At 43.2% G+C, this 26,371-nt stretch overlaps 2 protein-coding genes across 3 annotated transcripts in view; both read right to left on the bottom strand.

The window, feature by feature from the left end:
* Positions 1-9,199: 9,199 nt before the first annotated feature.
* Positions 9,200-12,480, bottom strand: LOC136151899 (BOLA class I histocompatibility antigen, alpha chain BL3-6-like). 2 transcript variants are annotated; one of them, XM_065913336.1, is made up of 7 exons: positions 12,332-12,480; positions 11,755-12,024; positions 11,278-11,553; positions 10,384-10,659; positions 9,696-9,728; positions 9,506-9,553; positions 9,200-9,339 (listed from the first exon to the last, which is right to left on the bottom strand). In XM_065913336.1, the coding sequence occupies exons 1-7, from the start codon at positions 12,402-12,404 to the stop codon at positions 9,335-9,337; spliced, it is 981 nt and encodes a 326-aa protein (XP_065769408.1). In that variant the 5' UTR covers positions 12,405-12,480; the 3' UTR covers positions 9,200-9,334. The 2 variants fall into 2 exon arrangements, with proteins under 2 accessions (XP_065769408.1, XP_065769409.1); XM_065913337.1 differs by lacking the exons at positions 9,200-9,339; positions 9,506-9,553; positions 9,696-9,728 and adding an exon at positions 9,842-10,294 and having other exon boundaries at positions 10,374-10,659.
* LOC136151894 (BOLA class I histocompatibility antigen, alpha chain BL3-7-like) overlaps positions 9,249-26,371 on the bottom strand; it is a 39,649-nt gene continuing 22,526 nt past the window's right edge. Inside the window, exon 8 of the mRNA XM_065913328.1 lies at positions 9,249-9,339. Within this exon, the coding sequence (XP_065769400.1) occupies positions 9,335-9,339 (5 nt within the window). The 3' untranslated portion in view covers positions 9,249-9,334. The remainder of the gene's footprint in view (positions 9,340-26,371) is intronic.

Here is a 26,371-nt window from a genome sequence, read left to right as displayed (position 1 = left end):
ACTCTTGAGAGTCTTTTAGACAGCAAGGAGATCAAACCAGTCAATGCTAAAGGACACCAACTCTGTATAGTCATTGGAAGTACTGATGCTGAAGCTGAAGCTCCAATACTTTGGCCATCTGATGCGAAGAGCTGACTCATTGGAAAAGATCCTAATGATGGAAAAGATTGAGAGCAAGAGGAGAAGGGGATAAGAGAGGACGAGATGGTTGGAGGGCATCACCGACTTGATGGACATGAGTCTGAACAAGTTCTGGGAGTTGGTGATGGACAGGGAAGCCTGGTGTGCTGCAGTCCATGGGTGGCAAAGAGTCAGACACAACTGAGCAACTGAACAACAACAGCAACGACAACAACAACAACATAGGACAACCAGTTGGTGTCTAAGCATGGGCTGGGTGAAGGAAAAATTTCATCATCCCACAAAGAAATTCAGAGTACGAATAATCAAACACTCTAAAAAAGAGTGGATACACATAACTGATTCACTGTTCTGTACAGCAGACAGTAAAACAGTATTGCAAATCAACCATACTCTAGGAAACGAAACAAAAGAGAAAAACTTGAGTAATCAAGCAAATCTCTACCTTGGATGTCATTTATTAGCCACTTGTTCTTTCAGCCAACTGCCTACAACATACCATGTCCAGATCCAGTCCCAGATCTTTGCTCTAACAATTGAAATTTGACATTCTTTTTCTATTCCTCCCCAATTCCACATCTGATTAGGAACATTCCTAGATTAGGAGAATTCCACACTGGAAGAGTCTTGGTAGGAGGCAGAGACCACCTTCTTCCATAAAAGAGGAAAACCCTCTTCCCCAAACATTCTTGCCAGAGGACACAGTATGAAGCTGAGACCCCACCACTCAGGTGACCACATGTCAGACTCTACTCAGGACGAGGTGACACAGAGAGGCTGCAATGGTGCAGAATGTATCTGACAAGGGTGTCGAGAGTGGGAGTCACACCACCACCAGTTGTCAGGAGCCGCAGTGATAGCCGTCCTCAGCGCGGGGTCCACATCCAGCACGAGGGGCTCACTGTGTGAGCAGCGATGGCTGTGCCCCCACAGGGGCAAATGTTCCTTTGTGGGACCTGACCTGGGGTGGACACTGTGGATCCTGTTCCTGTGGAGCCTCAAGCCTGACTCTGTGCCCTTACCCCAAATACTATAAGCCCCTATGTCATATATACACACATATATAGTAGTTTATGCCTAAATGAGAACAACTTTGGATCCCAGTGTCTTCGCCAACAGTAAGTGAGACCTCAAGTTGGAGAGTAATTTCAGACAGCAAGGATTTCATTACATTGAACTTTGAACCACTGTCTAAATCTTCAACCTGACTAAGCCCCATGGTAGAGACAACTACAATATTTCTCAACATCACATCTCACAACTGACAATAGAGTTACTCCCTTTTCCTTCGGAAGGAAAAAAAACACTTTTAAATGTGGATAAGACCCCTCTCTGGGCACTCTCTGTCACGGACCTTGGTGGTTCCCAAACTGGCTGAGCACCAGTATTGGTGTGGGGCTTCTTACAAAATGCTCAGCCTCTTCCCAGAACCACCTTCTCAGAGTATTAGGACAAGGCCAAGGCAGAACTTCTTCAACCATGTAGGAATCCTGGTCTATGTACGTTCTTGCTATTAAAAGTGTGATCTGAAGACCAGCAGAAACAGCACCAACCTTGTTAAAACCCAGAATCTCTATGTCCTACTCCAGACTTTCTGAATCTTAAAAAAGAAAAAAGAAAGAAAGAAAAAAAGAAAGATGTCCAGGGGGTTCCTATACAGAGCAAGATCAGGACTCCTGGGTCTGTGTGTCTTATACATGCAGTGTCAGAACCATGCAGTCTGCTTAGGTGTGTGATCTCACCCAATTGCATAGTGCTGGGTGGGGAGTCCTTCCATTTCTACAGCCATCACTCCCTCTCTTGGTGACCTCAGTTCTCAAGGCTTTAAGTATCATTATGTGGTTCAGTTCAGTTCTGTTCAGTCACTCAGTCATGTCTGACTCTTTGCGACCCCATGAACTGCAGCATGCCAGGCCTCCCTGTTCATTACCAACTCCCAGAGTTTACCCAAACCCATGTGCATTGAGTTGGTGATGCCATACAACCAACTCATCCTCTGTCATCCCCTTCTCCTCCTGCCTTCAATCTTTCCCAACATCAGGGTCCTTTCAAATGAGGTAGCTCTTTGCATCAGGTGGCCAAAATATTGGACTTTCAGCTTCAACATCAGCCACCCAAATCTATTTCTCCAGCTCAGACGTTTCTCTTAAACTCCAGACTCATTTGTCAAACTGCCAATCCAACTACCTGGCTTGTATTTCTAATAAAATCTCAGCTTCAACATCTCTTAAGCCAAATGCCCATAATGTCCCCTCCCTCCAAAAATATGCTTCTTGGTCTTCCCCATCTCTGATGAGAGAATTCCATCTTTTTACTTACATAGTCCAAAATTGAGCATGTCCCCTTGACTCCTCTTTCTCATACCCCAGATTTAATCCTTTAGGAAATGCTGCAAAGTCCATCTTTAGAACATGCAGAGAATACAATCACTTCCCACTACATCCATAGCCCATACCCCAGTTGAAGCAATGGCCACCTCCCGCCTGGACTCTGTACTAGTTGCCACCACTTACCCATGAACTCACTCACTCCTCACCTCCCAGTTCTGTTCTCAGCCCAGCAGTCAAATGTTCCTTGTAAAGCAGAGGTTCAGTGGAATACTACTCAGCCATAAAAAAGAATGAAATAATGCCATTGGCAGCAACATGCATGGACCTAAAGATTATCATTCTAAGTGAAGTAAATCAGACAGAGAAAGAGAAATTCCATATAATATCAACCATAGGTGAAATCTATTTTTATTTATTTATTTGGCTGCACTGGGTCTGAGATGCAGCACATGGCTCTTTTTAGTTGTGGCATGTGGGCTCTAGTTCCTTGACCTGGGGTGGAACCCCAGGCCCCTGGCACTGGGAGTGTGGAGTCTTAGCCACTGGACCACCAGGGAAGTCCCTGGAATTGATTTTTTTTTTTTTTTTTTAAGATACAAAAGAACTCATTTATAAAACAGGAACAGACTTACAGATATGAAAAACAAACTTATGGTTACCAAAGGGCAAACGTAGGGAAGAGGGATAAATCAGAAGCTTGGGATGAACACACATACTACTATATATAAGACAGATAATCAACAAGGACCTACTGTATAGTACGGGGAACTCCACCCAATATTCTGTGATAACCTATATGAGAAAAGAATCTAAAAAAGAATGAATATATGTATATGCATAACTGAAACATTTTGCTGTACACCTGAAACTAACACATTATAAATCAACTATACTCCAATAAAATAAAAATATTAAATAAAACTATAACTTCCATCTCACTGCAGAGCAAAAGTCAAAATCTTTCCAATATACTCCAGGCCTACAAGGTCTGGCTGTACCTCTGACCTCATCTCAAGTAATCTCTGCTCCAGCCATACCGGCCTTCTCATTTTAACAAGAACATACAGACATGTTCCTACCATGGTGCATTTATCTGGAGATACCCTCTGCCTGGAAAGAAGATTCCTCAGACATCCTCGGTGATAATTCCTCACGCCCTTCAAATCTTTCCACCAACATCACCGTCCAAGTGAGGCCCACCTTGGCCACCCTAGTAAAATAACCATCTTCTCTGTTCACATACTAGATCGCCATCTCCAACACATCTTTTCCATTGTATGTGTCCTTTTGTAACAGAAAGTGAAAGTGTTAGTCACTCAGTCAAGTCCGACTCTTTGGACCCTATGGGCTGTAGCCTGCCAGTCTCTTCTGTCCATCACATTCTCCAGGCAAGAATACTGGCATGGGTTGCCATTTCCTTCTCCAGGGGATCTTCCTGACCCAGGGATTGCATCTCCTGTGTCTCCTGCACTGGCAGACAGATTCTTTACCATCTGAAATCTCAGGGAATTAACAGAACACTTTCCTTATTTGCTATGTTCATTGCATATAGTCTGTCTCTTCTCACCACAGTACATGCTCCACAAAGTCAGCAATTTTTTAACTTCAGTGATGTTTCCAAGATGCAAAATATTGTGTCATGTATCTGGCACACACAGGTATCAGCTGAATGAACGGTCAGTGTAATGCACCTCCCTATTTCTAGACACAGTATTGCCGGGAGCCAACACACGAGACCCTACCCCTAACAAGGCCATGACGGAGAAAACCTGACGGGCAAGGCGGATCAGGTTTTCAGGGTTTCGAAAAGGCCAGCTCACGAGATCCCACCCATGACAAGGTCACGAGGAGAAAGCCTGACAGGCAAGGCAGATCAGGTTTTCAGGGATTTCGAAAAGCTGCCCCCCCCCCCCCCCCCGTGCTCACCTTAAAGATGATATCTGTCTTTCTGATGCCTGCCTCAATGGACTACTCCCTAATTTCTGTGACACAGGCAGGAAGACCTTCCCCGATCTCTTCCCAAATAAGAATCAATTTAGAACTTTAATCAATAAGTTTCCCAGGTGGTGGTATTGTATGAGATTATCCAGGGTGAAAGGAGTATTTTAATTTAAATTCCTTTGCTAGTAGTTTGTTAGCCAAATGCATTTATGCCCTTGGTACTAATATGCATGATTGCTTATAATATCCTAATCATAAAATAGCATAAAGAACCTGATTATATAAAAGCCCTAATAGACATAGAGCCTTTTGAAGGGGCAAAGGAGTCCTATTAGAAAACATAAGAAAAATTATTCTATAGGTGGTTATTGGGTTGAGATTTGCTTGCTGGTTTACTTGCTGTGTTTTTGCTTTTAATGTGCTAAGGTTGTGTTATAGAAACCATTGTTAATATAGTTAAAGATCTAGAGAAATAAGGACTTAGCCCTAGTGTGGTAACAATGAGATGGTTGTTAATTGTCAGCCAGGAGTGCTAGGCAGAAGCTGCCTCACCAAAGTTGCAGAGTCAGTATGGGGTAAACTTCTTAGATAAATGCAACTGACAACTTTTGCAGAAGGATTAATTTTTGTATTAACAAGAATATAATTCTACTCTGTACTATTTCCCTATGAGACTGTTACCTTTCAGTTAAGGTCACCATAAAAACGGAAAATAGGTTTACATTCACCTGACCTGCATAAAATGTTAATAGCCCCAAGGCCAGAAGATCATGTGCTAAGAATTATTATAGAATTAGAAAGCAAAAAACATCCTGCTTTTCCTAAAAAACAAAATGATGTAATACTAACCCTGTGTAATCATGAGTAAGCATCTTGTACCTTGAAAACGTTCTGTGAAAGGGTATAAAACCGGTTGTCAAAAAGTAAAACACAGACTTGGCCCTATCAAGGCTGGTCTCATGTGTCTTCTCTCTCTCTCTCTCTCTCCCCCCCTCCCTCCCTCTCTCTCTCTCTCTCTCTCTCTCCCTCTCTCTCTCTCTCTCTCTCCCCCCCCTTCCCTCTCTCTCTCTCTCTCTCTCTCCCTCTCTCTCTCTCTCTCTCTCCCCCCCCTTCCCTCTCTCTCTCTCTCTCTCTCTCTCCCTCTCTCCCCGATGCCGTTCATCCTGAGGGTACCCCCTGGATCCTGCCGAGGCTGGACCCCGGCACAGTATTTTTATTAATGGGACCTCAGGATAAAAGTTGTTTTGTGACAATTACAGTACATCACTCCTTCATGGATCACACAGCCTTGTCGAATTCCTTTCCAACTTTGAACTATGGATCACATCCCTTCAGAGTTCAAACACTGGGAAAGAAGTACGACAAGACTGTATACTGTCACCTTGCTTATTTAACTCATCATATGCAGAGTATATCAAACAAAATGCTGGGCTGGATGAATCACAAGATTCATCAAGATTGCCGGGAGAAATATCAACAACCTCAGATGTGCAGATGATACCACTCTAATGACAGAAAATAAATAGGTACAAAAGAGCCTCCTGATGAGGGTTAAAGAGAAAAGTGAAAAAGTTGGCTTGAAATTCAACATTCAGAAAAGGAGGATCATGACATCCGGTCCCATCACTTCATGGCAAACAGAAGCAGAAAAAGTGGAAGCAGTGACAGATTTTATTTTCTTTGCTGTTGTTGTTCAGTCGAGAAGTCATGTCTGAATTTTGTGATCCCATGGACTGCAGCACGCCAGGCTTCCCTGTCCTTCATCTCCTGGAGCTTGCTCAAACTCATGTCCATCGAATCAGTGATGCCATTTAACCATCTCATTCTCTCTTGTTCCCATCTCCTCCTGCCTTCAATCTTCGCCAGCATCAGGATCTTTTCCAATGAGTTGACTCTTTGCATCGGGTGGCCAAGGTATTGGAGTTTCAGCTTTAGCATCAGTCCTTCCCATGAGTATTCAGGGTTGATTTCCTTTAGGATTGACTGGTTTGATCTCCTTGCTGTCCAATGGACTCTCAAGAATCTTTTCCGGCACCACAGTTCAAAAGCATCAATTCTTCGGCACTCAGTCTTCTTTATTGTCCAACTCTCACATCTGTATACATGACTACTGGAAAAACCATAGTTTTGGCTACACAGAGCTTTGTCAGCAAAGTGTTGTCTCTGCTTTTTAATATGCTGTTTAGGCTTGTCGTCGCTTTTTGTCCAAAACTAAAGGAGCAAGCAAGCATCTTTTAATTTCATGGCTGCAGTCACTGTCTGCAGTGATTTCGGAGTTCAAAAAATAAAGTCTGTCACTGTTTCCATTGTTTCCCCATCTATTTGCCATGAAGCAACGGGACAAGATGCCATGGTCTTAGTTTTTTGATTGTTGAGTTTTAAGCCATTTTTTTCACTCTCCTCTATCACCTTCATCAAGAAGCTCTTTAGTTCCTCCTCACTTTCTGCCATTAGGGTGGTGTCATCTGCATATCTGAGGTTATTGATATTTCTCCCAGCAATCATGATTCCAGCTTGTGCTTCATCCAGCCTGGCATTTCGTTCGCATGATATACTCTGCATGGAAGTTAAATAAACAAGGCGACAACATATGGCCTTGACCTACTCCTTTCCCAATTTTGAACCAGTCCATTGTTCCATGTCTGGCTCTAACTATTGCTTCTTGACTTGCATTCAGGTTTCTCAGGAGGCAGGTAAGATGGTCTGCTATTTCCATCTCTTTTTAAGAATTTTCCACAGTTGGTTTTGATCCACACAGTCAAAGGTTTTAGTGCAGTCACTGAAGCAGAAGTCAATGTTTTTCTGGAATTTCCTTGCTTTCTCCAGGAGCCAACAAATGTTCACAATTTGATCTCTGGTTTCTCTGACTTTTCTAAATCCAGCTTATATATCTGAAAATTCTCGGTTCACATACTGTTGAAGCCCAGCTTGAAGGATTTTGAGCATTACTTTGCTAGCATGTGAAATGAGCACAATTGTATGGTAGTCTGAACATTCTTTGGCATTGCCTTTTTTGGGGGATTGGAGTGAAAACTGACTGTTTTTTCCCTGGATTCCAAAATTATTGCAGATGGTGACTGCAGCCATGAAATTAAAAGATGCCTGCTCCTTGGAAGGATAGCTCTGACAAACCTAGATATTAAAACCTACATATTAAAACCTACATGTTAAAAACCTACATATTAAAAAAAAGATACATCACTTTGTGGATAAAGGTCTGTACAGTTAAAGTTAGGGTTTTTCCAGTAGTCATGTATGGATGTCAGAGTTGGGCCATAAAGAAGAGTGAGTGCCTAAGAATTCATGCTTTCGAACTGTGCTGGAGAAGACTCCTGAGAGTCCCTTGGACAGCAAGGAGATCAAAACAGTCAATACTAAAGGAAAACAACCCTGAATATTCACTGAAGCACCAATGCTGAAGGTGAAGCGCCAATACTTTGGTCAGCAGATTCAAAGAGCTCAGTCATTGGAAAAGACCCTGATCCTGGGAAAGATGGAAGGCAAAAGGAGAAGGGAACAGAGGATGAGATGTTTAGATAGCAACACTGATTCAGTGGACATGAATTCTGAGCAATCTCTTGGAGATGGTTAAGGACAGGGAAGCCTGCCATGCTGCAGTCCATGGGGTTGCAAAAAGTTGGACACGACTTAGCAACTGAGCAACAACAGCAGCAGCACAGTATCAACTCACACTCACATCTGTGTTTTCCTCACAAGTGCTTCTCTCCCCTTCCCCTCAAAAACCATCCTCCACACTACATCACACAATTATATTTTTTCTTTTCGGAAAAAAATAATAATTGACTCATAGGTCCTATTTTCCAACCCAATATAAAGCTAAATTAGATGCTGCTTTATAAATGTATGAGTTTGTATTGGAGCCAGCACTAGGATTACTAGCGCTAAGGGCAGGAAGAGTGGGTAGGCAAGCAGAACAGAATTCAAACAGGATCTAATATGAGAAATTAAGCTTTCCCTCCTTCCTGCTAATTCCAGAATCTAGATCCTTTGAGAAGGTTGGGGGAAATAAGGAAAAAACAATCAATCAAACCCTAGAAGGAGGGCAAGACCTGGATGAACCTGAAAATCCACCTCTGGACACCAAAGTCTCCTGTGTTCATGGGCAGTCTTGGGCCTTGTGGGACCATGACAGGAAAACAACTCCTCCAGCTGTCAGAGATGGGGGACACTCAGATGAGAATAAAACACAAACTCAGGCAAAAATCTCTAAAGAAGAAAAGAAACAACAAAGAAACACCCAAAAGATGGAGGCTGAGAACTGGATGAAGGCCTGAACCAAGACTGACCTGGAGACTTCCTCTGAGATCACAGGTCCTGGTGGGACAATGTTTTACTGAAGAGACAAGGACAAAGGACCAGAGAAGATGACCCAGCCTGGGAGTGACCATGTCAAAACCACAACGCACTGAACACTGACTGGGTACTTTACTTGGCTCCTCACAGCTTCCTCTTGCCTCACCTGCAACAGACTGAATATAGCACACACATATTCTGGAAGGTTCTCAGAGTTTCCATTTATTTCCTCTCTCAAACTTTAGGGATCCTCTCCTTTATCATCCCATCAACCCCTTGTGACACCAATTTAAAAAATTCATATATATATAAATTTTATTTTCAACAAGGAAATACGGCATCATTACTCAGTGTAACGTAAAGTTAAGACAGGGATAGAGTCCCACCCAGCCCTGCCTCTGCTAGAATAGGACAGTAGATGAGGGAGGAGAACACAGGTCAGGGTGGGGAGTCAGGGCAGTGGGCAGGGGTGGGCAGTCTCCCCACCCCCTCAGGTTATGCTAATAGGAGCACAGACACATTCAGATGCAGCTGCAAAAAGAGGAGTCTGGGGATCTGACGTCACAAAGTGGGACCGAGCATCATTCAGTCCTCACAAGGCAGCTGTCTCACACTGTGAGAGAAAAGAATCAGGAACCAGTTCAGGTCAGTCATGTAAGGGCTGACATTCTCAACAGCCCCCCACCAACATGCTCACATGTCGCACTCAAAGATCCCCACCACCCAGTGTGTCCCCTCTGCCCCAACTCGTCTCCCAACTAGACGCTCCAGGATCTCACCAAAAGGACCCACAAGAGACACATCAGAGACCAGGGGACTGTCACTGCCTGGGGGAGAGCAAAACCAGGACATGGTCAGAATCCACAGGAGAGAAACTAGAGAATGAACTTTGATGAGGGTGAACCCCCGATGGCCTCCCGTCTGCACCCTCACAAGGTGTCTCTGGAATCACACTCCCTCCATACTTACTTGTAACCTGAGTGGAGCTCCCTCCTTTTTCATCTGTGAGAAGAAAACATCATGTGAGAGGCCAGGGAGACAACTGAGTCATGAGATCCTAGGGGAACCCCCTAGTCCTGGACCCCAGAAAACTTTCTTGAACTGTGACCAAAAATCCAGGACAAAATCAGGAACATGAAAGAAGGAAATGAGGGAGGACTGGACTAACTGTCCTCCTGGGGACCTGTAGTCAGTGAGGACCTTCCCCTCTGACCTTCAAGTCCTGAGAAACATCTAATCTCCAACTGGAATTACGAAAGTGAAAATTCTGTCTTTCACAGGTACTTGACAAAAGGGTCAGGGTCAGTGTTAGCATCAGCTCGATTCCACAAGTGTGTGGAGAGTACTTTTCAGTAATGAGGCAGGAAAATTTCTACCTGGGCTTGAAACCCCAAGAAAGACAAGAAAACTCAGATCCCTCCCTCCTTTCCCTACCTGAGCGCTTTTTCCTCCACATCGCAGCTCCACCCACCACAGCTCCACTGACCAGAAGGAGATCCAGGTTAGTAATGATGCCCATGATGGGGATGGAGGGCTCAGGAGATTTTGTGGAGGAAAATGAAGGGGCCCTGACCTCAGGCTTGAGTCCTGACCTTGTAGAAGTTCTCAAGATATCTGCTTTATCTGAGAAGAAGCTCCACCCCATGCCCCTCCTTACTCCATCTCAAGGAAAGGGGCTCCGGAAGCCCCTCGTGCTGCACATGGCACGTGTATCTCTGCTCCTCTCCAAAAGGCACCACCAGGGCCACCCACTTCTGGAAGGTTCCATCCCCTGAAGGCCTGGTCTCCACAAGCTCCATGTCCTGGGTCTGGTCCTCCCCATCACGCTGCCAGGTCAGTGAGATCTCCTCAGGATAGAAGCCCAGGGCCCAGCACCTCAAGGTGACCTCACGGTCAGAGATGGGGTGATGGTCCACGTGTGCCTTCGGAGGGTCTGAGGAAGAAGAATCAGGAAACTCACACTTTGTGTTACCTCCATGGGCCACTGAAGCAGCATCAGGTGACCATCCCGAGAATAAACAAGATAGTGGGCTTGAAAAGAAGCACAAACACCAGGCATCAGCCTGGACTCCAGGGTCTGAGAACATCGCCTAGTCCTTGGAAAGTTCTGGAGACAGGGTGAGAGCCAAGGTAAGAGGCTGCATGTAAAAAGAATACAGAGCTTTTTCTGTATTGTTCCTGACTTGAGTGGAGGCTGAGTGACTCAGAAACGCTGGACTCAAGCCTCCTAAGATGCTCTCAGGGTGAGAACAGGCCTTGAGAGAGAGTCAAGGTTCACAAGATGGCGGCCAGGGTCAAAGGGCAGCGCTGACCAGTTATTTCAGGGATGGTTTCCTGCTTCTTCCCCAAAGACACTGGATTCCTTAATTGTCCTTTTGAGAAATGGGGCCACTGGCAAGTCACCATGTACAGAATATGAAAACTAGGGCGGATTCCTCCCTCTCTTGACAAGAAGTTGGGGTGCTGTTCCCACAGGGACCCCAATTTCCTCTCCTCGTGGGAAGCCAGCTCCAGCCCGAGGGAAGATCAGGGAGGCCCCGCGCCCTCGTACCTGCGCGCAGCAGCGTGTCCTTCCCGTTCTCCAGGTATCTTCGCAGCCACTTCACGCACCCGCCCTCCAGGTAGTTCCTGTGTTCCTCCTTAACGCCTGCAGCCTCCCACTTGCGCTTGGTGATGTGAGCCGCCATGTCCGCCGCGGTCCAGGAGCGCAGGTCCTCGTTCAGGGCGATGTAATCTCGGCCGTCGTAGGCGAACTGGTCATACCCGCGGAGGAGGCGCCCGTCCGGCCCCACGTTGCAGCCGTACATCCACTGGACGGTGTGAGACCCTGACCCGCCCCGACCACCCGCAGGGATTAAACCCAAACTGAAAATGAAACCGCGTAAAGTCCCCGCGAGCTCCTCCCGGGTCGGGAGGAGGAGCGCGTCTCACAATGTTGGGGTGACCCTCGAACCCGGAGACTCGGGCGACCCCGGGCCGGTCCCTGGGGATGGGGGTCGTGACCTGGACCCGGGTCCACGTCGCTCACCGGCCTCGCTCTGGTTGTAGTAGCCGCGCAGGGTGTTCAGGTTCGCTCGGAAAGTCTGTGCGGTGTTCTTAGCCCTCATCGTCTCCTGATCCCAATAATTGGGCCCCTCCTGCTCCACCCACCGCGCCCGCGGCTCCATCCTCGGATTCCGCGCGTCGCTGTCGAACTGCACGAACTGCGTGTCGTCCACGTAGCCGACGATGATGAAGCGGGGCTCCCCGAGGCCGGGCCGGGACACGCCGGTGAGGAAATACCTCAGGGAGTGGGAGCCTGGGGGCGGGAAGGGGTGAGACCCGGTCCGACCTCCTCCCGGCGAGGGTCCCGGGTCCGAGGTGACGGGGCCGGGACGGGAGGGGAAGGGCGAGGGGCTCGTGAGACGGAAAAGGTCGCAGAAGGACCAGGACTTGGGGGGCTGGGGAGCAAGGGAGGGACTGGACCGGACGGGGGCAGGGGGCAGGTCTGGGAGGAGACGGCGGGGTCGCTCCTTCCCTGGGGGTCCCGCGCCCCGCCCCCCGACTCCCGGGCGGTCCCCTCGCCCCTCCCCGCAGAGGCCGTTCCCTCCCGACCCCGCACTCACCGGCCCGGGTCTCGGTGAGGACCAGGGCGCCCGAGAGCAGCAGGAGGAGGGTTCGCGGCACCATGGCCAGCATTCTCCGTGCTTGGGGGGAAGCTGAGTCCGGCGGGTCTGTGGAGGCTTTGTAACCGGGAACCACGGGGACACTGATTGGCTGCTAGAAACCGGACACCCAGTGGGAGTGAGAACTGGGGCCGCGTTACGAGTGTCCAGGCAGGAGGGCTCGACACAGGTTGTGAGAGAGAAATGAAACTCGGGAGACTGGGAATCTCCGACACTGACCACCCCACCCCAGACATCGTCCTGCACCCTGAGAGCCTCTGGGGCCGTGGGACTTTGCCCTGATCTCTCCCCTCCTGCACCGAGAGGTCTTTGTCACACTGTCTCCCTGAGTCCTATCGATATTTTCCAAGGATTTTCTAATTTTTCTAAGATCTTTTCGAATATTATTTATTAGAAATAATAAAGTTTAAATTCTTTAATTAGTTTAGAATAATGTTAGTAACCCGTGCATCTAATATGAAAAATAAGTTATTTCCCAAAACAAACGTGGTAGTGGGAACAGTGAAGCTTTTTGCGTTTTTATATTTTTACTATTCCCTTTCTTCCTGTCTCATTAGAATACCACTGGATTTTCACCTTTGCTTCTACGTTGAATCCGCTATTTTGATTGAAATCTATGAAAATAAAATGGCCCACATATATGTAGGAGTAGTATTTTTAATAAGCTTTTCAGGTAATTATGTAAATTCATCTTTGATATAAATCTAAAACTACAGAACTGGTAGTTTCTTAAAGATTATTTTCAAAGTGGGCCTGAAACTATATCATTGACTATTTACTACAGTAAATAGTCCCTAAGCCTTTTTTCCATATTGAATCTCTTATACTACTATAAGATTTTTTGTAAGTAATACATTGTTTCGCTAAGTTAAGTAAATCTTCCAGTGTCATTCACTCTTTCAAGTGAAGTTTGTATTCCATGCAAGGGAGGGTAGTTCAGCTCATGCAGATTATTTTCCTTGGGTCTCTGGTCTGTGGAATGTAGCAGAAGCACTTGACCTGTACTTCCCGTGTCATCATAGAAGATACTTTTGGTTCTTTGGAGGAAAAAGAAACTATTTATTAGCATTTTGAGATGTGACCATTAACTTTTGATTTTCCTGAGGGAAGCAGCTCATTTTTGCAATAAGAAATGCAACATAACAATATTTGTGCAAGATACATGTTAAGATTAGAACACCATCTTCTGAATTTAATCTAAACATGAGAAGTTTAACAGATCACTATTCACGGTTTTTTAAATTACTGTAGCACAAGTGAATAATAGCTAATTTTAGAACTATCATAACATTCTATACTCCATTATAACATGACATACTTTACTTCTGTCCTCTTGCAGAGCATCAGGCCTTTTAGAGCATCATCAGAGAAAGTGCGACATTCACCAAGCTTGCTCACTTCAGAGAGCAATAGGTTTACATTCATTGTTCAAGAAAAGCAGCATCATTAAGATAGAGTCATGTAGAACTTTACTTGTCCATGTAATTATTTCCTGTCAATTAAATCCCGTATTTAAGCTTTAGCTCCATAGGATCTGGTGTTAGTTTACTAAGGGTATCAGAGGTGTCCCCAGATCCCTAGAGTGGACAACACACAGTAGGACAATCAAGGAGGCCAAAGTGAGCATGAGAAGTTAGAGCAGATGGAGAGATTTGATCTGGGGAGTACCTGGAACTAGGTGGGTCCTGGCTGAGGGGTGCTATGGGAAGGTTCTCCAGTGTCCCAGGCCTGGCAGGAGAGGTGGCAGCTGACTCATGATGTCCTCCTGTCAGGACGGCTCCAGGAGAGTCCCGATTTCAAATACATTCTCAAATCTGTCAGGTCCTGATCCCAAATGTGTTCATTCAGCAGTATTGGCATGTCTGCTTTGCCCAGTGCTGGGCTGGAGGGCTGTCATACACTCAAAACGAAGATGTAGGCTCTACTCTCACATGGTTGAGCACCAGGTTATAAGGGAATACAGTGTATGCTGCTGTTGGCAGAGAAAAACCAGTAACTAAACTCATCACCTCATCTCTCTCTCACAGTTATTACAACCATTGCTCATTGTTCTCACCCTGTTGTTTCTTAGAATATATAGGATTTTAGCAAAGTTCCGCCAGGAAGGCAGACTTGGTGCTTTGGGGACAGGAGATAGTGTGGACCCGACCTTGGCTCTGCTCAGCAGATCTCCCTCTCTGGATGACTTTACTGAGATCTACTGCCCACCTTCACATGGTCTCCTAGGGTGCCAGGGACATTCCCATTGTCTTCTGAGCAGACCACTTGGTCCCCAAAGATTCATATCACAAAGCAGGGGCAACATGATTGAAAAACATCTCTAGTACATTACACAGACTGTCAAAAGCTGTTTTACACAGATAGATGTTTATAGATGATAGAGAGAGACAGGGCAGGACAGAGGTGGGCACAGATGAGGGACTGGACACATAATTTTACATGTCTGTGTGTCACAGAGACAACTTATGTCAGGGGCACATCTTACATTTGTTACCTGTAGTGGACTTTCAATAGCTTCCAAGTGAGATTAAAGAAGAAAAGCAAATCGATGTACCTTAAAGAAATCCTCTATGTTTATAAAACAAGTTCTGACTAAGCCTAATTTGGAGAGGACTAGATAACGGGGCGGTGTGTTCCTTGTAAGCAGTAACAGCCGCCCTCTAGTGGTAAAGTGAGGAATGGCATGAGTGCGGCAGGGCTCCTTGACAAATATGGAAGCCCATTTTCCAACTTGCCAGCTTCACAGTCCTGCTGTTAAGAGCAAACCAAGGTTTGTAAGGTTCGGTGTTTGGGGGTGCCTTCTAGAGGAAGTCATTGACTTCCTCTAGACACAAGAGGCAACTTTCCAAGTGCAGTATTTCAGAGAGTGTTGACTGAGCCCCTGAGTCAGGCGGTGGGGTCCACAGGAGAGACTAGAGAGAAGGTCTCTGCCTCATGGGTCATGCAGAGAGAGAGGGTGGGAATGCGCTGGATTCACTTGTCTACACCACAGCTGTGTGTATCTGTTGAGGAGAAGTTCGTCTATCCAAGCAAAGCAGTATATGGCATTTTTCTGTTTATATTTACAAGAAAATACTTTAGAAAATAGAGAACTATATCACTCAACATATCTGTATGATTTCATCTGGATTTATATAGCTTTCTAAAAAATTGGATTACCTTATCTTACTTGACTCTTTTTCATTTAATATGAGTAATTGTTCCAACCATTCATAACTTTAGAGTGTACAAATCTAATGAATTCAGTATCATACTATTTCTTATGACACCTTGTACTTAAAGGCCCTGCTTCCAAGCTCTTGTTCCTGCTTCCCTCACTGGTATCCTGTTCTTTTCTGAAAGTGGAGTCCAAATCTTATCATCTCCAGGCACCTTCCAATCTAGAATCACTCTATGAACTTCCAGAAGACGTTCTCTTTATCCTTTTCTCCCGGGATGGTAGGCACTTCCCACCATGTCTTCTCTCCTGTGGATTCAGAGCTTCTCTCTGACCAAGATGCTGCTCAATCAATTCTCAGGCCATTCTTTGCACAGAGCTTGGTGTCTGGTAAACAGTCACTAAACATTTGAAATCTAAATAAATTGACATGAATACTCACTGTTGCTGGCAACTTTAATTGTTCTGCCCTCTTGGGGACACATAGGGAAGACTTCCCAACCTCCTTTGTGGTCACAGGACCATTTCGCTGTCAATGGAGCATGAGAGGACCTGGTCTATGTCCTTTCAGATCTGACCCATCAGGACCTCTCACATGCATTTCTCCACATTCTCACTCCTTCTGCTGAAGGACGCTGGTGGGGCTGAAGTCTAAGTACATGGGAATCCTGAGAAGCAGGAGGGGCTCAGAGGGCTCATGCTGGCACCAGGCACCAGTTTGGGGGTGGACTCCAGGTATCCTCTGGTGAGTGTCTCTAGACTATTTGAAGAGTGAGGCTTTCATCTTTATTTCTGCCCTGCTCCTCTGCTATGAGTATCACATTTTGGGGACCATCTCAGTCTCCACCTTCCCTTTCCTCAGGATGAGGGGCTGCCAGGAGCTCCAGCACCTCAGTGGCTACAGGAGATACTTTTACAATATGGATTTGAAGAACTTCCCTGGTGGTCCAGTGGCTAAGACTTTGAGCTCCCAAGGCAGCAGGCCAGAGTTCGAACCTTGGTTGGAGAACTAGATCTCACACGTTGCAACTAAAGATCCCATATACCAACTGAAGACCCCATATTCTGCAGCTAAAGAACCCACATCCCACAACTAAGACCTGGTACAGCCTAAATAAAGAAGTAACTGCTTTTTCAAACTGGTGCCTTGGGAAATAGAGAAACATCAGTAAAGTCGAGTACATTAAAAAAGAAATAACTTTTGTAAAAATGTCTATGTAAAAATAAGAATTTTAATTTATTTATTAATATTTATAAAATTTATTTTACTGAATTATAGTTGTTTTTCAATATAGTATTAATTTGTGCTATACAGCACAGTGATTCAGTTATATATGTATATATATACACATATTCTTTTTCATATTCTTTTCTGTTATTATTTATGAACAAAAAATAAGAATTTTTAATGTGTCGATCAGGACATTTTGAAGCAAAGTTTTTTTCCCTGCAAGTAAGTTGTGGTGAAAATAATTACTGTTGCAGTTTGCTACCATGGTCTCCATTATTGTGAAGTTTTACCTCAAAGTAAATGTCAACATCGTGAAAAGTCACATAATATCTTAGTAATACTATGTAAGTAGGTTGCACCCCAAGGATCTCATAAAAGGGTCTTGGTGACATCAAGGATTCCACAGACCACACCGAGAACCACTCTTTTTTTTTTTTTTTAATTAGTTGGAGGCTAATTACTTCACAACATTTCAGTGGGTTTTGTCATACATTGACATGAATCAGCCATGGAGTTACATGTATTCCCCATCCTGATCCCCCCTCCCACCTCCCTCTCCACCCGATTCCTCTGGGTCTTCCCAGTGCACCAGGCCCGAGCACTCGTCTCATGCATCCCACCTGGGCTGGTGATCTGTTTCACTATAGATAATATACATGCTGTTCTTTCGAAACATCCCACCCTCGCCTTCTCCCACAGAGTTCAAAAGTCTGTTCTGTACTTCTGTGTCTCTTTTTCTGTTTTGCATATAGGGTTATCATTACCATCTTTCTAAATTCCCTATATATGTGTTAATATGCTGTAATGGAGAACCACTCTTTTGAATAAATCAGGGAATCTCCCAACTGATCCCTGCCTTTGCCTCCTCTTCATTTCAGAGGATCCTTCTCCTTGAACTGGACTTCCTGCCTCTACAAACTCAGTTGAGGGCCTTGCCCCTTGGCTGCTCTGGAACAGAACTCACCCTCTAGAAAGCAATGCCATAGAGTGTCCTCAGTCTGGGAAAGCTGTGGGGGGAGACAGGTATTTCCCCTTTGGGATTGGGACAGTTTGTGCCTGAAAGCACCATCTGCACTTATAACTAATTTTGGTTTTATTTCACACCAACTTACCACTATTCATACCCAGACAGAAATCTGACATAGTGTCTAAGAGAAATAATATTGACTGTTTCACCTCACATGGTCTAATGCATCTGACCTGAGGCCCACAAAGCATGAAGGGCAGTCCTGTCCAACAGAACGTTCTGTGATGAAGGAATTGTTCTATATCTGCGCTGTCCACTCAGGGAGCCACTAGCTACATGTGGCTATTTCAGCACCTTAAACGTGACTGTTGTGATGAGTACTTTTATTTTACTTAATGAATTAATTGTTCAAATATTTTTATTTATTTTGTTGAAGTCTAGTTGATTTACAATGTTGTGTTAGTTTCTGCTGTACAGCAAAGTGACTCAGTTACACACATTTATAGGTTCTTTTCTATATTCTTTCCCATTATGATTTATCTCAGGATGTTGAATAGGGTTCCCTGTGCTATCATTGTTTATCCATTCTATTGTTTTTAAAAAAACACTTACTTATTTATTTACTTGGCTGCGTTGGGTCTTAGTTGCAGCACACAGGATGTTCACTGCGTAGTGTGGGATCTTTTTCATTGTGTTATGCGGGTTCAGTTGCTCTGAGGCGTGTAGGATCTTAGTGCCCCGACCAGAGATTGAACCCTGTCCCTGGTATTGCAAGATGGATTCTTAACCACTGGATCACCAGGAAAGTCCTCTGTTTATCCATTCTCTTTGTAATAGTTTGCAGCTAACTAACCTCCAACCCCCAGGCCATCCTTCCCCAGCTCCCTCCCTCAGCCCCCGTCCTCTTGGCAACCACAAGTCTGTTCTCTGTATCTGTGAGTCTGTGTCTGTTTTAATTTTATTTAATTCAAATAGCCATATATGACTAGTAGCCAGCATATCAGACAGTGCATGTCTAGAATGTCCTTAACTTTCACTCTCTTCCTCCCAAAAGTTATTGTGTGACCTATAGATTGATGCCTATTAAAATACAGTCTTTACATGAATATAGTGGGTTTGTATATGTGACTGTTAGATACAGCCTTAAAATGTAGCATGCACAGAAAGTTTCATTAATATGTATTTTAACAACTAGAATGTTCAGACAGTAAGCAGACCATGGTATATCACCTTAAGGTTATAAGATCCCACAGGCCACAGAGCAACTAAGCTAGCACGCTATAACTATTGAAGTTCACCTGCTCTGGAGCCCACGTGCCACAATCCATGTACGGCAAAGGAGAAAGGAAGCCCCCTCGTGCTGCAACTAAGACCCAAATCAGCCGAACAAATACATATATAGATATATATATCTATACATATATATATATATAAAGCAAAAGAATAAAGAGTGGGGACGGTGGTAGTAGAGGGGACTGAGGAGGGAGGAGGAAGTGAGCTGACTCAGCAAGTAGCTTCTGGAGAGTGCAGGGTGGGGGCCACTGAGGTCTGAGCTCAACAGCTTAGACAGAAACAGTTCCAGCACCTGGGCAGCTGCCGGAAGATGAAAGTAAACTAAAAGTAAATGCAACCAAATATCTCCTGTGTGAGGATTACAGTTCTTTTAACTTTGTCTTTTATCACTTTCAACCCTTTGTAACTTATTTTCCAGTGAATATATATGACATATGTTATACATATACATCATAATCAGAACTATAAAACTTCATTTAAATTTTTAAGAAGGAAGGCAGGTGGGTAGACAAGTGAAGAGCTGGGGACACAAGGCTGGACATCCTGGGCTCCGTGCCTGGGCTCCGGGCAGTGACTCACACAGTCTTTTATTCTCTTCTCAGGACCAAGTTCCCTGTGGAGGCCAAGCAGAATCTTAGCCTTCTTTTGAGAGATGTGGTCATCTATTAGCACTTTGTCACCTCTTTGATGCTTTGAAGACAGTTTTTGTATTTTCCATGACATTTTCAGCTACTTGCACGGGGCAGAATTGTCTGTACAAGTCAGCCCATCATTTCCAGTGGTGGAATTTCTATGAGAACAGCTCAGTTGACATATGATGGGACCTGGAGTAGAGAATGTGCATCCTAACACTTGACCTGAAGGTGATCGGTCAAGAGTTTTACAAGGGCAGAGATTTTCAGCTCATTTTTCAAAAGCATTATTTAACTCCACACAAGAGAATTGAAAAGATACTCCAGAATAGAAAAAATAACTAATTCATGTTCTCCCTCCATTCCTCAGTCACCCAAGTCCTCTATTTAGAAACTCTTGCAGTTAGGAATTTCTTATTTCTCTTCTCAGAAATGTCTGTATAGGCCTTAATGAATACTGTTATGTCAGGAAAAGAGCTCAGGGCATAGGCAGGAACAAATTATTTGCAAATTCACATATATGAAAAAGAACTTGCTTTGGAATATACATAGAACCATTACATTCAACAATATAAAAATAAACAGCAATTTTATGAAGGAAAGTCTGAATAGACACCTCTTCAAGATGATATGACATTTTGGTCAGGTTATTTATACAGTCCTACAAATTAGTGAGGACCCCAAGGATAATTTTGTTTATGTGGTTACTTCTATTCATATTTTCCATAGTAGAAATAACAGTTTAAAAATTTTTAACTAATTTATTTAGAATAATGTTAATAACCCATGATTTTTATATGAAAAATATCAATTTCTCCAAATAAACTCTATAGTGGGAACAGTGGAAGTTTTTAATTAGTATATTTTGGCAAGTCTTTTCCTTGTCTGTCTCACTGGATTCTATGTTAGCTTTTGCATTGAATCTGTTATTTTGATTGAAATCTATGAAAATAAAAAGGACTATACATATGTAGGAGTGACATTTTTAATAACCTTTCCTGTTATTTGTGGATGTTTATCTTGATACAAAGCTAAAACTACGCAAGTGATAGTTTCTTAAAAGTTATTTTCTCAGTGGACCTGAAACAATATCACTATTTCCTATTCTGTTACATTAAAATTCATAAGCCTATTTTGCACACTGGATATCACTTGTACTAATGTAAGATTTTTAAAAAGTAATTAATTGTTTCACTAAGTTTTATGGATCTTCCAGTGTCATTCCTTCTTTCAAATAAAACTTGCATTCCATGAAAAAGAGGGTAGTTCAGCTCATACAAATGATTTTCCTTGGGACATAGGACTTTCGAATGTAGCAGCAATGCTTATTGTTGTTGTATACTTCCCATGTCATCATAGAAGATAGTTCTTTTTTAAAAAAAATAACCATTTATTAGCATTTTGAGATATGACCACAAGCCTATTATTTTCCTAAAAGAAGCAGTTCATTTTTACAGTAGGGAAAACAACAGATGCATATGCTATATATATATATATATATATGCAAGGCATATATTAAGATTAGAACACCATTTTCTGAATTTTGTTCAAGCACGAAAAACTTGAAAGGCCAATATTCACACCGGTTTTTGTTTTTTTTAAGTATTGATAGTTTTTGATACTTTGAAATAGCAAGCCAGGGAAACAGGAGAGCAACCTGTATTAAGTATTAGCAGTCAATAAAGTTTCAAATGATGCTAAGACATTAGCTACCAGGTAATCCAGAAAGATTGTTCTAAGGGAAAGAATTGCAAATGCAACATTTCTGAAGGAAGCATTCAAAAAGGTTAGAGCATATAAGTCATTAAAATGTTATATCTCAAAATGAGAAAGCTGACATTCAGATTGACACAAAAGAATTCTAGAAAATAGTGTAAGATTCATTAATATTAAATCTCATTAATAACATTAATGAGAAGATTATTAAGAAGTGTCAAGAATATACTGAAGAACTCTACAAAACAGATCTTAAAGACCCATCTAACCAAGATGATGTAATCACTGACCTAGAGCCAGACATCCTAGAGGGTGAAGTCAAGTGGGCCTCAGGAAGCATCACTATGAACACAACTAGTGGAGGAGATGGAATTCCAGCTGAACTATTTCAAATCTTAAAAGATGATGCTGTTAAAGTGCTGATCTCGATATGCTGACAAATTTGGAAAACTCAGCAGTGGCCATAGGACTGGAAAAAGTCCGTTTTCATTCCAATCCCAAAGAAGGGCAATGCCAAAGAATCTTCAACTTACCACATAATTGCAATCATTTGACACACTATCAAGATTATGCTCAGAATTCTTCAAGCTCGGCTTCAACAGTACGTGAACCAAGAACTTCCAGATGTTCCAGCTGGATTTAGAAAAGGCAGAGGAATCAGAGATCAAATTGTCAATATCCGTTGGATCATAGAAAAAGCAAGAGAGTTCAAGAAAAACAACTGCTTCATTGACTACACTAAAACCTTTGACTGTGTCAGTTCAAGTGATGCCATCCAACCATCTAATCCTCTGTCATCCTCTTCTCCTCTTGCCCTCAATCTTTCCCAGCATCAGGACCTTTTCAAATGAGTCAGCTCTCTGCATCAGGTGGCCAAAGTATTGGAGTTTCAGCTTCAACATCAGTCCCTCCAATGAACACCCAGGACTAATCTCCTTTAGGATGGACTGATTGGATCTCCTTGCAGTCCAAGGGACTCTCAAGAGTCTCCTTCAACACCACAGTTCAAAAGCATCAATTTTTCTGTGCTCAGCTTTCTTTATAGTCCAACTCTCACATCCATACATGACCACTGGAAAAACCATAGCCTTGACTAGATGGATCTTTGTTGACAAAGTAATGTCTCTGCTTTTTAATATGCTATGTAGGTTGGTCATAACTTTCCTTCCAAGGAGTAATCGTCTTGTAATGGATGCAATGACTATCTGCAGAGATTTTGGAGCCGAGAAAAATAAAGTCAGTCACTGTTTCCACTGTTTGCCCATCTATTTGCCATGAAGTGATGGGACTGGATACCATGATCTTAGTTTTCTGAATGTTGAGCTTTAAGTCAACATTTTCACTCTTCTCTTTCACTTTCATCAAGAGGCTCTTTAGTTCTTCTTCACTTTCTGTCATAAGGGTGGCATCATCTGCACATCTGAGGTTATTGATATTTCTCCCAGCAATCTTGATTCCAGCTTGTGCTTCTTCCAGTCCAGCGTTTCTCATGATATACTCTGCATATAAGTTAAATAAGCAGGGTGACAATATACAACCTTGACGTACTCCTTTTCCTATTTGCAGCCAGTCTGTTGTTTCATGTCCAGTTCTAACTTGCTTCCTGACCTGTATACAGGTTTCTCAAGAGGCAGGTAGGTGGTCTGGTATTGCCATCTCTTTCAGAATTTTCCATAGTTTATTGTGACCCACACAGTCAAAGGCTTTGGCATAGTCAATAAAGCAGAAGTAGATGTTTTTCTGGAACTCTCTTGCTTTTTCAATGATCCAGCGGATGTTGGCAATTTGATCTCTGGTTCCTCTGCCTTTTTTAAAACCAGCTTGAACATCTGGAAGTTCACGGTTCACATATTGCTGAAGCCTGGCTTGGAGAATTTTGAGCATTACTTTACTAGCATGTGAAATGAGTGCAATTGTGAGGTACTTTGAGCGTTCTTTGGCACTGACTTTCTTTGGGATTGGAATGAAAACTGACCTTTTCCAGTCCTGTGGCCACTGCTGAGTTTTCCAAATTTGCTGACATATTGAGTGCAGCACTTTCACAGCATCATCTTTTAGAATTTGAAAAGGCTCAACTGGAATTCCATCGTCTCCACTAGCTTTGTTCATAGTGATGCTTCCTAAGGCCCACCTGACTTCACATTCCAGGATGGCTGGCTCTAGGTGAGTGTGAGTGACCACACCTTCGTATTATCTGGATTGTGAAGATCTTTTTTGTACAGTTCTTCTGTTTATTCTTGCCACCTCTTCTTAATATCTTCTGCTTCTGTTAGGTCCATACCATTTTTGTCCTTTATTGAGCCCATCTTTGCATGAAATTTTCCCTTGGTATCTCTAATTTTCTTGAGAGGTCTCTAGTCTTTCCCATTCTATTGTTTTCCTCTATTTCTTTGCATTGATGGCTGAGGAAGGCTTCCTTTTCTCTCCTTGCTATTCTTTAGAAGTCTGCATTCTAATGTGTATATCTTTCCTTTTTTCCTTTGCTTTTCACGTCTTTTCTTTTTACAGCCACTTGTAAGGCCTCCTCAGACAGCCATTTTGCTGTTTTGCATTACTTTTTCTTAGAGATGGCCTTGATCCCTGTCTCTTGTACAATATCACGAACCTCCATCCATTGTTCATCAGGCACTCTGTCTATCAGATCTAGTCCCTTAAATCTATTTCTCACTTCCACTGTACTGTCATAATGGATTTGATTTAGGTCATACCTGAATGGTCTAGTGGTTTTCCCCACTTTCTTCAATTAAGTCTGAATTTGGCAATAAGGAGTTCATGATCTGAGCCACAGTCAGCTCCCAGTCTTGTTTTTGCTGACTGTGTAGATCACAACAAACTGTGAAATATTCTTCAGGAGATGGGAATACCAGACCACCTTACCTACATCCTGCAAAACCTATATTCAGGTGAGGAAGCAACAGTTAGAACTGGACATGGAACAACAGACTGGTTCCAAATTGGTAAACCAGTACATCAAGGCTGTATACTATCACCCTGCTTTTTTAACTTCTATGCAGCATACATCGTGCAAAATGCTGGGCTTGATGAAGCACCAGCTTGAATCAAAATTGCTGGGAGAAATATCAATAACTCAGATACACAGATGACACTACCATTCTGGCAGAAACCAAAGAATTAAAAAGCCTCCTGAGGAAGGAGAAAAAACGGAGTGAAAAAGTTGGCTTAAGCTCAACATTCAGAAAACTAAAATCATGGCATCTGGTCCCGTGACATCATGGCAAATAGATGGGAAAATAATGGAAACAGTCAGAGACTTTATTTTCTTGGGCTCCAAAGTCACTGCAGATGGTGACTGAAGCCATGAAATTAACAGATGCTTGCTCCTTGGAAGAAAACCTACGACCAACCTAGACAGCATATTAAATGCAGAGACATTGCTTTGCCAGCAAAGGTCCGTCTAGTCAAAACTATGGTTTTTGCAGTAGTCATGTATGGATGTGAGAGTTGACTATAGAGAAAGATGAGCAACAAAGGATTGACGCTTTTGAACTGTGGTGTTGGAGAAGACTCTTGAGAGCCCCTTGGACTGCAAGCAGATCAAACCAGTCCATCCTAAAGGAAATCAGTCCTGAATATTCATTGGAAGGACTGATGCAGATACTGAAGTTCCAGTTCTTTGGCCACCTGATGCAAAGAGCCAACTTATTAGAAAAGACCCTGCTGCTGGTAAAGATTGAAGGCAGGAGGAGAAGGGGACAACAGGGGATAAGATGATTGGATGGCAAAACTGATTCAGTGGACATAAGTTTGAGCAAGCTCCTGGAGATGGTGAAGGACAGGGAATCCTGGCATGCTGCAGTGCTTGGCGTCACAGAGTGGGACACGACTGAGCAACTGAAAAACAAAAATAATAAGTAAGTTTCTTTAAGAAGATCGAAGAAATTTGGAAGTTTGAAGACACACTGAGAATAATTATTGTTCTCAGATGATGTCCAGACTTCTAAAGGTCCTTAAAAAGACAGTTTACTGTTGCTACTTTTATCACCTTTCATTTGTATTTTTTTCTTCATTTTGTTCTATTATTCATTTTCTCCCCAGGAAAATGTGCACAGCTACTCAGAAATGTCACAATAAGATTTCATTTCAATAATTCCACATAAAATGTTGTACAGTTAGGATAAACATGAATAAAGAGAAAGCACCAGATCCAAAACTGTAGGAGTCCTCTGCTTTACTTGGTCTGCGTGACTAGAAATTTAAAGGGCAATGACTTAAGTTTATAATGATTAAACATTGATCAACCTCTTTTACTACCTACCACCTTGAAGCTATTATATATTTATACTAAATGGACAAAATAATATAATCTTCTTTGACAGTTTCCCAGGACAGTTTAAATCTAAACTGCACGTGTTTGTGAATACTGGTGGCAGCTGGAATACCTTTACAATGCAGACTGCAAGCAACAAATTGGCCTTTCTGTCTGGAATCACAGCTAACTTCAGTTTATAAGTAGTGTTAAGAGATGTTATACTAGTTTCATCACAATGTCAGACAGATTGAGTTCAGTTCCAACATTTGCCACTGCTATACATCTGTCTATCTACCTGCCTATCAGTCTATTTGTCATAGTCTTCATCTACCTTTCAACCTACTAGAAATATTCAATACTGATCATGACAATCACAATAAAAATATCTAGTTGTATCTCTTTATTCACAAATGAGATGAATCCGATGACATGACCAAAATCATAGGCCTAGATTATTGGTGATAATCCAGAGCCCTCTTGTTGTTCTCTGACTCTTTGCTACCCCATGGACTGCAGCACTCCAGTCTTCCCTGTCCTTCACTATTTCCTGAAGTTTGTTCAAATCCATGTCCACTGAGTCAGTGATGCCACCCAACCATCTCATCCCACATGCCTCAGGGAAACAGGCCCATGCACCACATCTATAGAGCCTGTGCTCTAGAGCTTAGGAGCCTCAATTATTGAGCCCATGTGCCAGCAAATATTGAAGCCTGT

This window comes from Muntiacus reevesi, chromosome 20 (assembly GCF_963930625.1).
Source record: "Muntiacus reevesi chromosome 20, mMunRee1.1, whole genome shotgun sequence".
NCBI classification, from domain to species: Eukaryota; Metazoa; Chordata; class Mammalia; order Artiodactyla; family Cervidae; genus Muntiacus; species Muntiacus reevesi.
Note: the sequence above shows the minus strand (reverse complement) of the source record. Positions and strands in the feature narration are given on the sequence as shown.

Coding starts and splice junctions, on each gene's coding strand:
- LOC136151899 (XM_065913337.1), bottom strand. CDS start 12,404: ATGCTGGCCATGGTGCCGCGAACCCTCCTCCTGCTGCTCTCGGGCGCC. Junction 11,554..11,754: donor CTACAACCAGAGCGAGGCCG/GTGAGCGACGTG, acceptor GGGGCGGGTCAG/GGTCTCACACCGTCCAGTGG. Junction 10,660..11,277: donor GGACACGCTGCTGCGCGCAG/GTACGAGGGCGC, acceptor CTTCTTCCTCAG/ACCCTCCGAAGGCACACGTG.